This window comes from Myotis nattereri, assembly GCF_964212035.1.
Source record: "Myotis nattereri genome assembly, chromosome: 1".
NCBI lineage: Eukaryota > Metazoa > Chordata > Mammalia > Chiroptera > Vespertilionidae > Myotis > Myotis nattereri.
The window spans coordinates 163,099,148-163,117,944 of record NC_138075.1 but is presented as its reverse complement, the minus strand read 5'-3'; the positions used below and the strand labels follow the sequence as shown (position 1 = coordinate 163,117,944).

Genomic DNA, 18,797 nt, shown 5'->3' with positions numbered 1-18,797 from the left:
GTATTAATTGAGTTCATTGCACAATTAAGGAGCTGTTTTACTTGAGAAGTCATGGTTGGCTTTAAAGAAAAATAGGAAGGTATTCTGGCTATTTCTAGGAGAAGTTCTCAGCTATAATTACCACAGACCTTGGGAATTTTTACAGGGAAGCTATAGACATCCTCTAGTTTTAAATCGTGTGAAATGTTTTGAGTTAATACAAGGTGAAAAATGATAGCCTGGTTTCCAGAAAATGTTCTTTGTATTTTTATCCTTATTTCTTAAACATGACCTAAATAATCAAAATGGTATGAGACATCGTTATCACCCCTGTGCCTATAATAATATCAAGGATGAAACAAAGCTAAGGAAGCCATTTACTACTGCAGCCAAATCCGTCACTCTCCTCATTCCACCCTCTTTTTCCTGCCTTCTAAAGGGAAACTCAAAGCAGTGCCTGGAGCAGGCCATGCAGGAATCACAATCAGCCTGAGATCTTCCCACCTTCTGTATCTGCTTAGACTGAAAGCCAACATAACTGCTGTGGAGAGCCAGGCAGAGAAAATCACCCCTGTGGAACTGTGTCCATGGGCATTATGGCCCCGTCTGGGCCCTTATCAAAGCACTTGGTGGCTGTGCTTTCTCTGCAGTCTCAAGAGTGGTGATTGCCATTCTCCTCTAAAAACCTATTTGTTGTTTTAAACCTTGGTCAGTTTTCATTTCAAGCAGAGTTACAAGTAGGAAATGTGTCGATATGTTCAAAAAGAATGTTTCTGATTTCTTCTCCCTGGGCAATCCTTGTTTTCACAGAAATCCCAGCCTATGCTATGCCCATCTTGTTCAGAGCCTTCATTATCAGTCTCCTGCAATTTCATATTCTGATGGTCTAGTTTCTTAGAAATTTAAATAGCATCTTTTCACAATAAAAGAAACCCCGGTACCAGATCTCTTTCTCCTGGAATTGAGAGGGATAAGAATCTGAACCTTTCCTGTCACTTATTTAACCAAAAATGAAAAACAATGTATTTTTGCTTTATTTATATTTGTCTTTTTCTTTCCTTAGGTCAAAAACTTCTACTCATATGAAAATGAGCCAGTGGCTATCGAAAATATCAAGAGAGGCCTGGCTAGCCTATTTCAGATGCAGTTAAGCTCTGGAACCACCAATGAGGTACTTACTAATACTATTAAAAATCCGGAATCTTATTTGTCAGTAGAGTTCCCTAGATTATTTGTATCGCTTTCTATTTGTAGAAAGTTAGTTAAAAAAAAAAAGTTACTACTATGGTAATACTCAGTAAAGGTAAGCTGGGTGGTCATGTCTCATTTATACATGAAACAAATTGCCACTAACACCAGTGTGTACTCAAATACAGGGTAAAGGGAACTCCACTCAGTTACTCTGAGGAGACTAATAGAGTGACTGAAAGACGGAGATGTAGAAAAATGTGGGGACCCATCCATTGGCATCACTTTGTATCACTATCCCAAGGGGAGTTTATTAAAACTATAGATTCCCAGGATTCACTATAGATTCTGATTCACTAGATTAGGGAGGACCTGAGCATCTATATTTTAGCAGTTTTCTCAGATAATTTGAATGCATTGTCAGTTTGAGAACCCATTGGTCTATACTGACCCCCTTCATTTTACAGATGAAGGAACTGGGGTTGAACTAGATGAAGGAACTGAGGTTAAACTAGAGAAGTTTACGTGGTTCCTCCAACACCACACTTGGAGTAAAAGGTGGAGCTAAGTCCAAGTTTCCTAGCCTGAATTTAGACAGCCCAGGAGAGAGTGAGGAAATCTGATGGCAGGGCTGGGCCAAGGGAATGTTAGTCTGCTAGAATGGAGGGTGAGTGTGGTGCTGGCAGAGGTCTGCTGAAAGGCCAGGGTAAGCTAAACAGAACCTGTATGGGGAGACATTTGTCTACACTCAATTTGTTGATGTGACTTATAATGAGTTGAATTAATTCAAATAGGTTTTTAAAGATTTCTAATCATACTCAGCTGGTCAAAAGGCACACACACACACACACACACACACACACTCACAAATAACACACAACCTAGATATAACATTAAAAGTCAACTTCCCTTACCACATAATTACCCATTTACCAGAGGTTTTAGTTTTGACCATGCCATTTGTCCAGTTCTTAGTAGACATTAGAGAGAAGTCAGAAATTCTTTATTATTCCTTGGGCATTACGAAGGCTCTAGTAAGATTCAACCAAAGAGGATGAAAGAGAATCCACTTGCTGCAGGAAACACTGAGTCCTTCCTGTTTTCCTAACTTGTCAGCCTGGACAAAAACGCAACCCCCCATCACATATTAGGAACCCCAATTTTCAAGCCAATTCCCTCTGGAATTCAAATGGTCCATGTGAAAATCCTAAACACTGTATCTTTATTTTTAGGTAGATATCTCTGGGGATTGTAAAGTGACCTACCAGGGTCATCAAGACAAAGTGATCAAAATTAAGGCCTTGGATTCATGCAAAATAGAAAGGTCTGGATTTACAGCTATAAATCAGGTATGATTGATACACTTTTTTGAAGCATCTAAATAATTACATTTTGTAGAGTTGAATTTGAAATAATAGAAGATAAGTTAATGATGTAATTTGGGAACATTTCTAATTTTTAGTAGGGTATAATTTTACATATTATAAAATAAACAGGTTTATTTTAATATGTTATAGGTTTAATGATTGGGGAGGTGTGAAGGGGAAGCTCCTTTGATGATTAAAAGATAGTTTGGTATTTGACCTAATTCAAAGATTAAAAGCTAATTAAATGTCACAACTACAAATATTTACCTTTTTAGGTCTTGGGTGTCACTTCGAAAGCCACATCTGTCACTACCTATAAGATAGAAGACAGCTTTGTTATAGCTGTGCTTGCAGAAGAGACACATGCTTTTGGGCTGAATTTTCTACGCAGCATTACAGGCAAAATAGTATCAAAGTAAGACAATGCTGAAATTTAAAATTTTCTTTATTCTTCTTTCATAGATTATTATACTTGGTTTTTAAGTATATACAGTGCTTCCTCATTTTGACTGAGCTCCTTGAAAACAGTAATTTATATCTTGCACATATTTTATTTTTCACATTACCTACAATAAGTATCACATGTATTAAATATTATTTTAAAATACAATTTCCTTAAAAATTAATTGTTTAATAAATATAATTTAAATTTTAAAAAGGCAATCTGATTTATTCTAGTTTATTTTCTAATTTCTCTGTCAAATGTTTTCAGTGTTAGTATTAAAAAGGTGGTGGCATTTGCATGTTCTCTCCTTGAGATTTTTCTTTTGTTACTGTTGTTAAGAAACATATAAAACGATTCATAGTAAAGTGATGTGACAATTTTTATATGATTTATAGCACTTACATATTCAAGCTTGTTATTCCAATTTGAGAAAAGTTCTTTGGTCAGAATAGGTCTCACAGGCTTAAGAATTAGAATTTCAAATCTAATAGTATTTTCAGATTTTAATTTAGAAGAACATTATTTTAGCATTAAATGTATTATATTTTATGACATTGTTTCACAACTATTTCCTCTAAAGTAGCTGTCATGTCAGAGATGAATGGATGCAAAATCTTGGAGGAGGTGCCTAAAATTTCTGAAATGTTATTGAAGTCTCATCTGGAATAGAATTTTGTATTCTACTATTGTTTTCATAGAAATTAATATTTTTAATTACTAGTCAGGTCTTTAAGGTCTTCATTGCTCTATAACAGTGATGGTGAACCTATGACACGCGTGTCAGAGGTGACACGCGAACTCATTTTTTTGGTTGTTTTTTCTTTGTTAAATACCATTTAAATATATAAAATAAATATCAAAAATATAAGTCTTTGTTTTACTATGGTTGCAGATATCAAAACATTTCTATTTGTGACACAGCACCAGAATTAAGTTAGGGTTTTTCAAAATGCTGACACACCGAGCTCAAAAGGTTCGCCATCACTGCTCTATACCAAACCACTCCAAATTTAGTGGTGTAAGAAGAAGCATTCATGTTATCATTCTTTCTAAGTCTGGGGCTTGCTGTACCCACTAGGAATGCCTTGCTTGGTGTCTGTTACGTAGTTGCAGGTAGTCACTGACCAGACCTTTTCAGAGGTTGCTCCCTCACCTCGCTGGTATCTGGTCTGTAAAGACACAAACTACGGAGGCTCCTTATGCATCTCTCTCTATCTCCATGCGGCTTCTCAACATGGCAGCTTCGGGAGCCAGACTTCTCACATGGCAATTAAGTCTACAAAGGTGCACGTGCTGCTAGCATGCCAGATGAAAGCTGAATTCCCTTTTACGACTTAGCTTTAGTAGTCATGTAGTGTCACTTCTACTGTCTATTATTGGGACAGTCAGAGACCCTGCCCAGACTCAAGGAGAGAGATGTATACTCTACCTCTTGCTGGGAGAGAGGTTCATATTAGACAAGAATATTATCAAGGCCATTTTTGGAAAATAAAGATTTCCAAATTGTCTTAGTTATTAAGTGACATGTGGTTGTCTTAAAGATACCATTTTCAGAAAGGTAGGCCAAATTCGAAAGAGGTGACATTGCATATCTTGTTAAGCATCCATGCAAACTTTCTTCTCTGTATTCTCTTGTCATTATATTTTGAAAATCCACCCTTAAATTTTCAATCTTTGAATAAAATTATTACTTCAGAAGGATTTCATAATTATCTTGAGGTTTGTGTTACCATTGGAGACATCGCAGTTTAAAAGACATGGCCTTAACACAACTTGAATAAATTAGTATCTTGTGTGCCCCCAAAATGGCAATTAGTAGCTTGTTCACTCAAAAGAATTCTGCTGATGTGATATTTATCTTCCTTGGTTATTCAGGCAGAAATTAGAGCTGAAGACGACTGAAGCAGGCCCAAGACTAATGTCTGGAAAGCACATAGCAGCCATAATTAAAGAAGTTGATTCAAAGTACAAGGCCCTTCCCATTGAGGGGCAGGTGTTCCAGAGCGAGTGTAAAGGATGTCCTTCTGTAAGTGTGAACAGTTACAGCCAAATATGGGAATAATCATGGCTTAGAATTCCATTTTACTTTTCTCTCTAATTTTGTGAAGTAAGTTTATAAAGGACTACCAGCCACTACAGAATTATAATGACAGTAGCCTAATAGTATGTATCTAAGTTGATGCATAACAATAATTAGCAAATAATTATCCACCCATCCTATATAATAAAAGGCTAATATGCAAATTGACCAAACAGCAGAACAACCAGTCGCTATGATGTGTGTTGACCACCAGTGGGCAGATGCTCAATGCAGGAGCTGCCCGCTGGTGGTCAGTGCACTCCCACAGGGGGAGGGCTGCTCAGCCAGAAGCTGGGCTCACAGCTGGCGAGCGCAGTGGCGGTGGCGGGATTCTCCCGCCTCCGTAGCAACGCTAAGGATGTTGACTGCTGGCTTAGGCCCACTCCCTTGGCAGTCAGACATCCCCTGAGGGCTCCTGGACTGCAAGAGGGTGCAGGCTGGGCTGAGGCCCACCCCCCACCAGAGTGCACGAATTTCATGCACCGGGCCTCTAGTCTGAAATAAAAAAAAATGTTATGATTTAATGACAGTTTCCTAAAAGTAACACCTTTTAAGAAATTCAGGGGAAATAATGGCCTACTGAAGTTAGGAGGAAACGTATGGTATCAAGAGCATGGACAGGCATCTGAATCCTGAAAGTTCTTCCACTTAGTAACAATATGTCCACAGGTGAAATGTATTTCTGAGCAAGCTCAGTGTTCTCAGTATTGCTGTGAGGACAAAATAAAGAATACCTAGCCCTCTGTCTAAATGAAGGAATGCTTCTTTACCACACTCCAACCTCCCCTAAAATTACAGCCAGGATGAGATAGCACATCCCCAAGGCAAAGGGTAGATCATCTTGTAACATTTGTAATCCAACAAAGAGAAATTTCATTTATTGCATGAATTTGTTGTGATGTATGGCCACAGAAATGACTTTAGGGTCCTGTACTTCCTAACAGTTAATCTGTTGTCAGGAGAGCAAACCCTTGGCTTCATGCTCTGTTCATAGGTACGAGAATATACTCTTCCCTGGGATATTATTAGTGTTCAGTAAAGTAGAATCATCAAGAACTAATACGATAATTTGCTTTAAGTACAAGGCACTAATTCCTTATAGTTTCTCAAATATACCAAAGCTGAATTAAGAGAAAACAAAATAAAACAGAAAATCACCATCTCAAACTTTGTTTTTTCTTTTGTTTTTCTTCCATATATCATGTAATGTTCCAGCGTAATTTTCTCATGTCATATGAAATAAAAATTATTTAGGAAAGTGACTAATGAAACCAATCAGCTTTTCTTATGGAACTATTAGTTTCTCCCCCATAGTTATCAAATATGAACCATCTAAGATTTTTTATAACTATTTCTTCATTATTATAGGAAGGATTTATGCCTTTAAGGAATTTGCTTCTTCAACTTCAGTATAATGTCACCATTACAACCCTTTAAAGAAAAACAAATCTGAACTTCATATTGATATGCTCTCTGCTCTCAGGAATGACCCAGTAAATTTTTAGCTAAGTATAGCTGGAATATTTCTTTGCAATATCCTCTTAAGATTAGATAACCAAAGGGGTTTGAAAAAGAGAAAATTATGACTATTGCTTATTAGAAGGAATGAATTATTTAGAAACTGGTAGCATGCTGATTATCCCAGAGTTAGAGTTAAAGGTCACTAATGGGATTTCACACATTCTTTACAACTAAGAGGAAAGTGGTAAACTATGAAAAATAAGTTCTTTAGCCTATTTCAAAGTCACATGATATCATTAAATAGAACTATTTACTATTCTTAAAACCACAGTAGCACAATAATAGTGTGTGTGAGAATTACCTTTATGTAAATACTGTTGTACTTACCATAGATATGAGTAATGAACACAGCCCAGACCTTAGCAATAGCAAAACATAGCATTTCATGCAAACAATAAAATAGAGAATAGAGAGCTCAAATTATTATAAAAAATTGGATTTTCAGTGAGGTCCAAGTATATAAGAAACCTTCACAGTTCTAAATGTTTTGCCCTCCAACATATTCTGCTATTAATGAAAATTCAGCACAGTTTCACTATGGAAGTCAAAGCCTGGCCTCAGATATAATTCCCTGGTTATAACAATGGAATGACCTATAGGCCTGGAAGCCGAAGGTCCTTTGAGCTAACTACTAATAGACAAAAACAGTCCTCCTACAGAAGAATCATACACAAGGGTAGCAGCCCCCTCTTACTTGCCTCTGAGGGTCACAGGAGTGGGCAGGGGGCAATCAGGTACATTGAGGCAAGATACCAAATGCTCTTTTGCTTGTCAGATACAAGGAAAAATTTATTTCTGGGGAGGATATCGCTTGTAAATGTGGATGTTCTAAATTATGAATGGGGGATGAGCCTGCAGCCCTGTCTTGCAGCTCTCGGAGCACTGGCAGTCCATCAGAAAACACCTACAGCCTGACAACCTCTCCAAGGCTGAAGCCGTCAGAAACTTCCTGGCCTTTATTCAGCACCTCAGGACTGCGAAGAAAGAAGAGATCCTCCAGATCCTAAAGACTGAAAACAAGGACATTCTGTAAGTTCCCGGAACACTGTGTGAGGTTGGCTGTAGGAAAGCAATCCTGGGTTGTATTCTTTTTATTAAGCAGGAAACACCTCTTTTTAACCAACTGCCCCACCTCCAAATCAGTTATTTTGTTGTTTTGCATTTTCTTTGAACAGTTATGACACAATGCAGTCATCTAATGCTGACTTAACCAGAAATGCAACAACAAGTTTTCAGCAGTGACTCAGAATGGACTATTTTTTTAGTGTGCATGAGTAAATCAGGTCTAGATTAGTACAAAGATATAGGGAAGGACTTCATCATAACGCCATGCTACCCATACCGCCTCACTGTTTTTGAAATTTTGTTCTCGGAGCTACTCATGGGCACTTGAAAAGATTTCAGCGTTCGTTATAAAAACAAAAAAGTATGAATTTTCCCACAGAAAAATGTGCTTTTATTTAAAATCCAGTGATCAGCTCAATCAAAGCCATGCTTTATATGGAATAGTGAGAACTGAGGTAAATAGCTAAAAGAATCTAAACAAAAGAAATATGTACATAATTTGGATATTTGATGCAAGAGTGATTCATTACACATGCATAATTGAGAGAGTTGACTTAATTCTCAAATTTACATGGTCTATAAATATGAGCATTTTTGGTAGTTAAGTAAATTTTTCTGTAAATACAAATTCAGCTATATGATACTACTTGTCCTAATTGATGATATAGAACATGGCTCAACTAATTTGACAAACATTGAAAACTGGCTATTAACATAATCAAAAGTAGAAATTGGCCAAGTTACAAACACACAGAGCAGTAGTAGACACTGAATTCAAAGGACTTAATTACTCAAGAAGAAGAGAATTTAGTTTTTTTTCCTGAGAAGTCTGTTTATTCTTGAATGTATATGTTATTCACTTGCCTTGAGGACATTAAAAAAAATTATAGGAATTTCGTATAACTAACCACACAAGTTGGTGGCTCCCTTCAAAAATAAATATTTAAAGCAGAAGTTAAAAGATGTACAAAATCATAAATTTTCAGACTCTGTTGTCATTATAGAACTTTAAAATATATTGGCAGGATGATTTCTCTTTAGATCAAAGATAAAAATACTAACAAGGAAAGTGCAAAATTAGCTCTAATTTATAATAGGGATTAAACTAAACTTTAACCTTATTTGTAGCCTAAAAATCTTAAGGCAACAATAATTTGGATGACTTCATAATGTATTTTCTAAATCAGCTTATTTACACAAATCATACCATATCATATGTAACATGCATGTAGCATAAGATAGTAGAAAGGCATGAGGTTGAACTGCAATCAGAAGACCTGGTTTTAAATTCAACTTCCAACAGTGTATAATCTTCAAGCAAGTCATTTACATTTAGGCTCTCTAAGCCTCACTTTCAACATCTGTAAAATACAGAGAATAATTTTGTTTATGTTTTGTAAGATAGTGACAGGCAGGGTGGTGGAATGTAAGATTTCCCAAAGTGTCTATTGTATGGATCTTGTAATTTACAGAATATTAGCAAGTTTGCCAAGAGGAAAGGATTCTGTGAGTAACTAAGTTGAATACTGGGTGAAACCAAGTCAAATAGTTTTCTTTGCTACAGACATTTGTAACATCTTTAATCTGGTAAGTTTAGGTGTAAGTTTCCTTAAACATTTCCTAAGCTCACATGACCTTGAAAATAGCTTTTCTTAAAGCATTTTGTAGGACTAGTGTTGCATGGAAATCACTTTGGGAAACAGCGATATAATTAAAACTAGCCATTAACATAATCAAAAGTGGAAATTGGCCAAGTTACACATACACAGAGAGCAATAGTAGACAGTTCAAAGGACTCAATAACCCAAGAAGAAGAGAATTTTGTTTTCTTCCCTGAACTCCAGAGTCAGGAAAACCTGAGTTCCAGTACGAACTATACTTTTATCAGCTGTGGGACCTTGAACAAATGACTTGATATCTCTGAGTCTGTTTCCTTGTCTACGAGGGGAATATTAGTATTGAATTGACAGAGATGTTCAGTGAGGCGATCATATTAATAAGATCATGTATTTATATAGCATTTATAATGTGCCAAGCATTATTCTAAGTGTTTTACATAGATGATGTAATTTAATCCTTCCAACAATCCTAAAGTGACTACTATTTTTAACCCTGTGTTACAGATGAAGATATTAAAGCAAAGAGAGGTTACATACCTAAAATTTCTAGTGCAGTGCCAGTATAATAGACACTTGATAAATATCTCTCTCTCACTCTCTGTTTCATTCACTGGGTTTTTGTTGGGTTCAAAATTACATAGTACAAGTAAGTCTTTTTTAAAAATATAAAACAGTGAACCATGTATGGTGTGTTTATATGGATGTGGAATAAAATATTTACACACATACTATGTTAGTATGACAAGCTTCTGGAAGTTTATCATCCCAGACTCAGCAAACCAAAGATTCTTGATGGTGGAAAACGTACTAGAACTTTCCTATAGGACTTTTGTTCTGCTCACACATAGTCTTGTGGCTGAACTATATCATGGGGCTTTTTATTTTTTTTAAAATTGAGGAAAGCTTTCTCCCTTGGATATAAATTAAAGCTAAAAGACTCTCTCAGCTTTCTGTTAAATAATACTACCCTAGTTAAAGTAGGCAATTGGGGAATGAGTATATTTACAAAGCTAATTAGAGAAATAATCAATTTGGGGGGATTTTATGTATTACTAATATAGAAAAGAATTTGAAATGAATTTATAATTTTATTTATATACTTTTTATTTACAAATCTCCAAATTATATTTGGCTTAGATTAAAATACTAAAATTGGTTGTTTGTATTTTCTGAGTATACATTGAATGAGAGAGAGGGGGCAGTTAAAAGAGAGGTTTAAAATAAAATGTGGGTGGTCTTTTTGAGGCAGTTATTCTTTTGTTCAGCATTATGCTAAGCAAAATAAGCCAGTCAGAGAAAGATAGATATCACATGATATCACTCATTTGTGGAATATAATGAACAACATAAACTGATGAACCAAAATAGAGCCAGAGAAAAAAAATACTTTAGAATACAATAGAAGTAATCCTGTTATTTGCAGATTTTTAATATTGCCTACAATTTTTGTGATATTATACTATGTTAGTACAGTTTTGGTAATATTATTATACCTAAAATCCTTTTTTCTTGAAATATTAATTTTTATTGTATGCAGTATTATTATTTTCAAAATCATTTTTCTTAAAATGTTAATGTTTATTGCATGTAACATTATTATATTTTAAATCGATTTTCTTTAAAATAAAAAATTTTAAAAATGCAAAAAAAAACCCTGCAAAAAACAAAACAAATAAAAATATGTTCCCTTCTTTAGGAAATTTAAACCAACGGAGAGTCTGTAAATGGTAGAGATTTTAAACAGTTCCGTGAGCCCCCTAAACATTGACATCCATAATGATGCCTTTTTTTATAGACCACAGCTGGTGGATGCTGTCACCTCGGCTCAGACCCCAGACTCATTAGATGCGATTTTGGACTTTTTGGATTTCAAAAGTAGCAGTAACGTTATCCTTCAGGAGAGGTTTCTCTATGCCTGTGGATTTGCCTCCCATCCCGACGAAGAACTCCTGAGAGCCCTCATTGTAAGTCAGATGGACACTGGGAAAGTGAAGGCTCTCACCACTAAAAAGCTCTCAGCAATCGAAGCAGTAATTAAAAGTTGTGTGCATCAGAATGAAGGCAGAACAAGAGCCTTCTGATTATTCATATTCAAATTCTATTGAACTATTTTTATTCATTAATTATTAACTCTATACTAAATTATCTCATAGTATCTTCTTTGCAATTCCTCTAAATAACAAAGTATACTTTACAGAAATTTAAGGACTGTGTTTACCAATCATATAATACAAAATTTCAGAGGGGAGAAGCCTTGGTTAAGTCAAAAATTTATTTTAAAATATTTGTTTTGACTTCAAAGATCTCCATGGTATTTAATACACAGTATGTTGAAGAGATACCAGTCTTCTGATATTAAACAATTTACATTGGAAATAAAAGCTAGACTTCTCTGGGGCCAAGATTTTTTTTTCTTAAGTACATTTACCCACTTATGATCTAATCGAACATTTCATAATCTTTTGGGAAAATGGGTCCATTTAAGAATCTGATAAAAGTAACGAAGCTCCTTTACACCCATGCATAAAATTTTACAGGCCTTTGTTTGTTTGTTTTTGTTCACTGAACCAGTGAATCCAATCCATAAACTTCTAGGCACTGATGGCGAACCTTTTGAGCTCAGCGTGTCAGCATTTTGAAAAACCCTAACTTAACTCTGGTGCTGTGTCACATACAGAAATTTTTTGATCTTTGCAACCATAGTAAAACAAAGACTTATATTTTTGATATTTATTTTATATATTTAAATGCCATTTAACAAAGAAAAATCAACCAAAAAAATAAGTTCACGTGTCACCTCTGACACGCGTGTCATAGGTTCGCCATCACTGGGTTCGTAGACCAACGTTAAGAATATCTGGAAAGGGGAGTTTGCAATCTAGGAACGTAATTTCCTCAGGCACTGGTTACTTAATTTCTTAACCAAAAAAAAATATCCCTTGGAAATGTTTAAACAGTTTGTAACTTATTTTATCCCTTTTTGGCTAATAGAGTAAGTTCAAAGGTTCCTTTGCGAGCAATGACATCAGAGAAAGTGTTATGATCACCATCGGGGCCCTCGTCAGGAAGCTGTGTCAGAGCGATGGCTGCAAACTCAAAGTAAGTGTGAATCCCATCTCATGTGTTACCTAGGCAGCTCCAGACCATCCTATTTAACACTCACATGCTGCCCACCACTGCTACTCCTAATCCCCTCTGCCCTACTCTACTTTCTCTGTTTGCATAGCCATTATTGCCATCTGACACACTTTACAATTCAGTTATTTATTATGTTTATTGTCTCCCACTGAAATGTAAGCTCCATGCAGAATTGGATCTTCCTTTTTTTCAATGCCAGTTGCTTAAAATGGTATTTAGTACATAGATAAAGTTCAATAAATACTTTGCTAAAAAGTGAATCATTTATTAATCCCCCATCAATATGTATTTATTACGTGCCCACTGTGTACTCAGTTTTGAACAATATGTAGGGTTTAGTTCTAGTTATTAGAAAAATATTAGACTCTAGGGCTCTCTCTAGAGCAGTAATTGTTGTTTGCGGTTTTGAGTTTTGATGGTGGAAATTATTTCCTTTATTTACTGAGGACTTTACATTTTATTTTTAATTTCATTTTCTCAAAGCTTCTCCACTTGCCTGAGTGGACTATCAATTCTAATGTCTTTCTCATTAAAATAAAACACTCACTTTGTAAGCATAGCTAAGTATGGAAAATCCAAATGGATTATTATCCAACTTAGCCCATCTTTCTATTTAATCTGTAAATAGATTAAAGATGCTGAATACATAAAAACATAGTCTTTTTTTCTGTCTACATTTATTAGATTAGTTAGGTTCCAGTCAGCATTTTTCCTCTATCTTCAAAAGACATCACCATACTATTTTGCTTACTGAGTACTTGCTATAAAAACAATAGAAAGAACATTCTTAAAACAAAATAGTTCCAAAAGAGACAACTCATAACTAGAATGTAAATAAGTTTTGAAAAGATCACAGAAAATGGTATTGAAAATGTTTGAGTATCTTATTAAGTAAGATCTGACAAATCAAATTTGTATAATTTTTATGATATTAAAGAACTGTGACTTCTTATTACATAGCCACAATTATTTGAGTAGATTATATACTTCAGCAATAATATATCAAATATCTTGTCTAAAGACAAAACTCACATATAAAAACATCCACCCAGTAGTATTTGATGAGCATTTACTCTGTGCTAGGTATGATGCTAGTCCCTTAATGTAAAGACACATAGAATGTTCTACTATCTTCAAATAACTAGTTTGTTTATCAAACACAAACAGATAAATACAATAATATTGAAATATAAAAAGAGTGCTCTAAGAATACAGAAGCTGGAACAAACTATTCTGTTTGGGCTGCTGGGGAAGGTTTCACCAAAAAGTAATTAATATTTGAGCTTAGTCAAGAACAGCTATGTAGGTGAAGAGATGGTTATTCATAGAATAACGGATATTCTAGGGAAAAAAACAGCTATGTATGAAAAGACCCAAAGTCAAAATGTGCCTGGTATACTTGGGAACAGTAAGAAATTTGGTGGAGCTGGAGCACAAAATATATATGTCTCATTCTCTTCTACGCATGCTCACCAACTTCTCTACATAAGTAGTAGTATTAGTTTTCGGTTTCTCCTTCCTGTGTTTCTCTGTGCAACAGTAAGCAGATGTACACACACATCGTCATTTCCTTTTTCTTGCACAAATATAGCACTCTGTATACACTTTCTCCTACCTTATTTTTTTTTTCACTAACTGTATGTCCTGAAAATCACCCCATGCTGGTTAGAGGGATCTTCCTCTTTGTTTTTTACAGCTGTCTAGCACTCCATTGTGTTGATGTAGCAGTTTATGCAGCGTCTCTTATGTGTGGTTGTTAGGTGGTTTCCACTCTTTTGTTATTAAAAATAATGCTAAAATGAATAATCTTAGGTACATTTCTTTTTCTTATTGTTGGAACTGTAGCTTCAGGATCAAAATGCAGATTCGTTAGCTTTTGCCAAATTATCCTCTATAAGAGTCATATCATTTTATGCTTCTTGCAGCAATGTATGTTAATACCTATTTCCCCACAACCTCAATAACAAAGTATGTTGTCAAGTTTTTTAGTGTGTTTTTATCAGTCTGATAGTTGGCATAGGTAATCGGCATAGAGAAAATATAGTATCTTTCCTTCTAGTCAGAGACCTTTTATGTGTCCTCTAACCCCTCACCTCCTGCCCCCACCCTGGTTTGTGCATGTGTGTTTGTTTTTGCGTGTGCCTACAGCCCAATTTCAGAGTTTACAAACCCTATAGATTATTAGGTCTTAGGAATCTTTATTTTAATGATGAAACTGAAGCCCTAAAACATACATAGTAGCAAAGATAAACCCAGAGGTCCCTATTTTGGTTTTGCATTAAATTATTAACTTGTACTCAATTCCTATATTTCTAGGCCAGGAAAAAAGGAATTCTCTGCTTAAAGAACATATTTGAAAAGTACCTAGCAAAGAACATGCCAAATAGGAGGCACTTGAGAAATGTTTTGTAACTGTATGGCAGCATTAGTAAATATGAAGTAAAGTGGAAACAAGCACTTTTTAAACATTTAGAAAAGACCTACGGTCAAGTAGTAAATATTTTCACCAAAGTTTTTATGTAAGAAAACTGTTACCTCTTAGGCACCATCTAATTGTTGCTTCAAAAATTCAATGAGTAGGCAGTTTTATGAATAATTAATCAAGGGAATTTCTTAAATGACTTTGTACATTCAGAATATGTTCAAAAGGTAATATGTCCACTATTATACTCATGGCTTCCTAAAAATATGTTAACGAATACATGTAAAGAAAAGACCCCAGAGCACCTTTGTCAAGCTTTACTTGCTCATTTTCACTGTGCACCTCAATCATGAAACCAATGCAAAATTTTCTAAAATTCAAGTTGTTTTCTTGGGCCTAAGAGTGAAGCCAGTCATGCCCAAGCCTTGTTTAATGTATGGCCATGCATATGTCTGAGACAATATGTGATTTTTTAGGGAGTGGTAGAAGCCAAGAAATTAATCCTAGGAGGACTGGAAAAACCAGAGAAAAAAGAGGACATCATGATGTACCTGCTGGCTCTGAAGAATGCCCTGCTCCCAGAAGGCATCCCGATCCTTCTCAAGTATGCGGAGACAGGAGAAGGGCCCATCAGCCACCTGGCTACCACCACTCTCCAGAGATATGATGTCCCTTTCATAACGGATGAGGTAAAGTCTCCAAGAATGTTGGGAAAAGTCACAAAAGGAAAAGGGCATGTCTAAATATGAGTCAAATGCAGATGCCTTTGAAATCATCCTATTTTTCCCCCCAAACTACCAATTTCTCTTTCGTGTTTAGAAATACCTCTTAAATTGGATTTAAGGCTATGCTGAAGCAGCCTCACCTTTTGAATAGAAAAATGTCCTATATCCTGAAGCATAAATATTAAAGCATATTCTTTTACTTAAAAAAACAAAGTATTGCCCTGACCGCATATCAGTTGGTGGGAGTGTCATCTCCTTGCTCCAAAATGTTGTGGGTTCAATTCCCAGTCAGGGCACATACCTAGGTTGTGGGTTCAATCCCTGATAGGGGCACATATGGGATGCAACTGATCTATGTTTCTCTCTCACATTGATGTTTCTCTCTGTCTCTCTCCCTCTCTCCCTTTCTCTTTGAAAATTAATAAAAAAGCATGTCGCCAAGTGAGTAATTATAAAAAGAAAAAGAAAGTATTTTCAGAAATACCTTTATTTCTATAAATTTTAAGATGCTGTTAAATTTTTTGACACTGAAATATCTTGCCTTAAGTATTGGTGTCTACAGCTACATTTTCAGGCAGCTATCTAAATTAAACTTTTATTAAGGCAGAGAATATTTATAAACCCCAAGCTAAACTGCCTGTTGAGATTGATGTTTCCAATTTTCAGATAAACGTATTTCCATTGGTTTTGTGTCACGTTTTTTTGTTGTTGTTGTTGTTGTTTTTTGCAAAAATGTGATGGTTAAGGTCAGGGCCTTTTGAAACATACAGACCTACATCTAAAATCTGGCTTTGTCCATTCCTAGTTGTTTGTGCTTAAGTAGGTCACTTAACTTCCTATATACCCAAAAACAAGGCCAACATGTGGGAGAGATAGTAAAAGACATTGAAAGAAATATTTATAAATGCCTAGTACAGAATACCACACACAGTGTAAGATTAGGCAGTGCTTGTAACCAGCAGAATTATTTGTTGCTACAGAATGTAAATACATTGGCAAATTTTCTTTGGTGTTAATGTTTTTGTTTTTTAAGTCCCCTAATGAGACCAATGGACTTTCAGTGATAATGATATGTCAATTATTAGAGGGAGAGGTTGTGTGGGATGCGGGGGAGGGGGTGCAGATGAGGAGCAAGAGTGTATAGGAACTATCTGTACTTTCAGCTTAAGTTTGCTATGAACCTAAAATTGTTCTAAAAAGAAAGATTATTACAGTGTAATTTTTAAAAAGGAGAAAGGAAGATTCTGAGGTACTTCCTTGTAAGGAAATATCAGTTCATGTAGCCATCTCTCCCCAGAGCCCCATTGCCACATGGTGGTAGTATCTTTAAAAAAACCTATATTAGTTAGGTAACATCATGATCTGCTGTAATTATAGCAGATGAGCCTCGAAATCTCAGCTTGCCCTGGCCAGTGGCTCAGTTGATGGGAGTGTCATCCTGTACACCAGAAGGTGGTGGGTTCAATACCCAGGTTGCAGGTTCAATTCCTGATCGGAGCTTGTGCGGTAGGCAGCCAATCCATCTCTCTCTCTCTCTCTCTCTCTCTCTCTCTCTCTCTCTCTCTCTCTCCCCACCCCCTTCCTCTCTAAAAAAAAAAAAAAAAAAAATCTCAGCTTATCAAAAATGTATTTCTCATTCATGCTATGTCTAATGTAGGTAAAGGAAATTGTGACCCAAAGTTCACTACAATAGTGAAACAAAAGAGATGGAGATGGTGTACCAGCTCTTGAGTGCCTCAGCCTAGAAACTACCCAAAGTGATTCTGTTTATGACCTGTTAGCAGAACGTTGGCCCCTACCTAATAGCAGAGGAACCTGGGAAATGTAGGAATGTGTATTTTAAGAGCACTAACTATGTCTGCTGCAATGTCAATTTTAAAAGCCTAGATATGCACTAATAAATTTGAACATCTTATGAACAGGTGAAGAAGACTTTGAACAGGATATACCATCAGAATCGCAAAGTTCATGAGAAGACCGTGCGCACCACTGCAGCTGCTATCATTTTAAATAACAATCCATCCTACATGGAAGTAAAAAACATCCTGCTCTCTATTGGGGAGCTTCCCAAAGAAATGAATAAATACATGCTTTCCACTGTTCAAGACATCCTACGTTTTGAAATGCCTGCCAGGTATGATACAGTGCACCTGCCTCTGCTTTTTCAGGCTTAGTGTATATTGTGTGGTGCACATGTGGATAACAATACCGGTGTGGTCACTAGGCTGGGTTGTGTTACACAATGAAAGCGTTTGCCAAATTTCCCATAAGAGAACTATTTAGTGGACCAAATAAAGCAACTTCACTTTAGCACTGTGATTTAGAATTCCAGGTATGATTTTTACTCTAGGTCTCCTGCTCAGGCTGGTAAACATAATGTGACCAAATGTGAGTCATGTTCTAGAATCCAACTATATTTTTAATAGAACTCTTTTTATAAATAGTACTACAAAAGGATGTTAAGTTCTCACAAAATGGTCTGTCATCTTAACTTTCCAAATGTTAGAAATTTTTGAAGCCTCATATCACAGGTCAAAAGAATTTACCATTTAAATTTAAAACCTTAGGCATGGCCAACAGTCTAAGGACCACTCAAGGGATGAAAAATGGGACCAACAGACTTTGTTGCTCCCAGTTACTCTTACTGGCTTCATTTCCTGCTGGTTCTTCTTCATTCACGGATATCCCTCTTCAAAGTGGCGTCCCTGAAACTCTCTACACCTCTTCCCGGAAACAGAGGGCCAGAAAAGGAATTCCCATTTCCCCTGAGTTATATGCAGAGCACTCCCCCCAGGAACAATCAAATCTGAGCATTACCAGTTGAAAAGGAAAACAGACAATGCGCAGGGGGAAAATAAGGAGAAATGGAAACAAATAAAAAGGCAGCAAAAGATTGAGGGAAAAACAAGAACTAAGAAGGATGAAGGAACAGAAACGGGGAGTGAGTAGAAGAGAGAAAAGAGCAGGAAACATAAGGAAAAAGGAGCGTGAGGATGGAGGAAAGAAGCGGAGCCCATTTGCAGCCATGGATTTCTAGTCAAGGACCTGACATCTTCTATTGCTGGGTTTCCTCTTGTGAGCCTCGTGGAGGAGATCCTGGTGGATTTGCTGCCCCTAGTGATTCTGAACATAGTGATTCAGGGGCAATAAAGAGGAAGTAGGGGGGACAGGCGAGGAGGCCATCACAAACACTGCAGGTCAGATTCTCAGAACCAAGACCATTGGAGTTGGAAGGGACATTAAAGGCT

General features: G+C 36.1%; 1 protein-coding gene across 1 annotated transcript in view; it reads left to right on the top strand.

Moving 5' to 3' along the window:
- The window catches only part of MTTP (microsomal triglyceride transfer protein), a 46,965-nt gene that overhangs the window by 12,365 nt on the left and 15,803 nt on the right, over nucleotides 1–18,797 (top strand). The window contains exons 4-12 of the mRNA XM_081082612.1: nucleotides 1,043–1,150; nucleotides 2,400–2,516; nucleotides 2,810–2,949; nucleotides 4,855–5,005; nucleotides 7,452–7,609; nucleotides 11,060–11,228; nucleotides 12,256–12,363; nucleotides 15,301–15,513; nucleotides 17,472–17,683. Coding sequence (XP_080938738.1) covers nucleotides 1,043–1,150; nucleotides 2,400–2,516; nucleotides 2,810–2,949; nucleotides 4,855–5,005; nucleotides 7,452–7,609; nucleotides 11,060–11,228; nucleotides 12,256–12,363; nucleotides 15,301–15,513; nucleotides 17,472–17,683 — 1,376 coding nt within the window. The remainder of the gene's footprint in view (nucleotides 1–1,042; nucleotides 1,151–2,399; nucleotides 2,517–2,809; nucleotides 2,950–4,854; nucleotides 5,006–7,451; nucleotides 7,610–11,059; nucleotides 11,229–12,255; nucleotides 12,364–15,300; nucleotides 15,514–17,471; nucleotides 17,684–18,797) is intronic.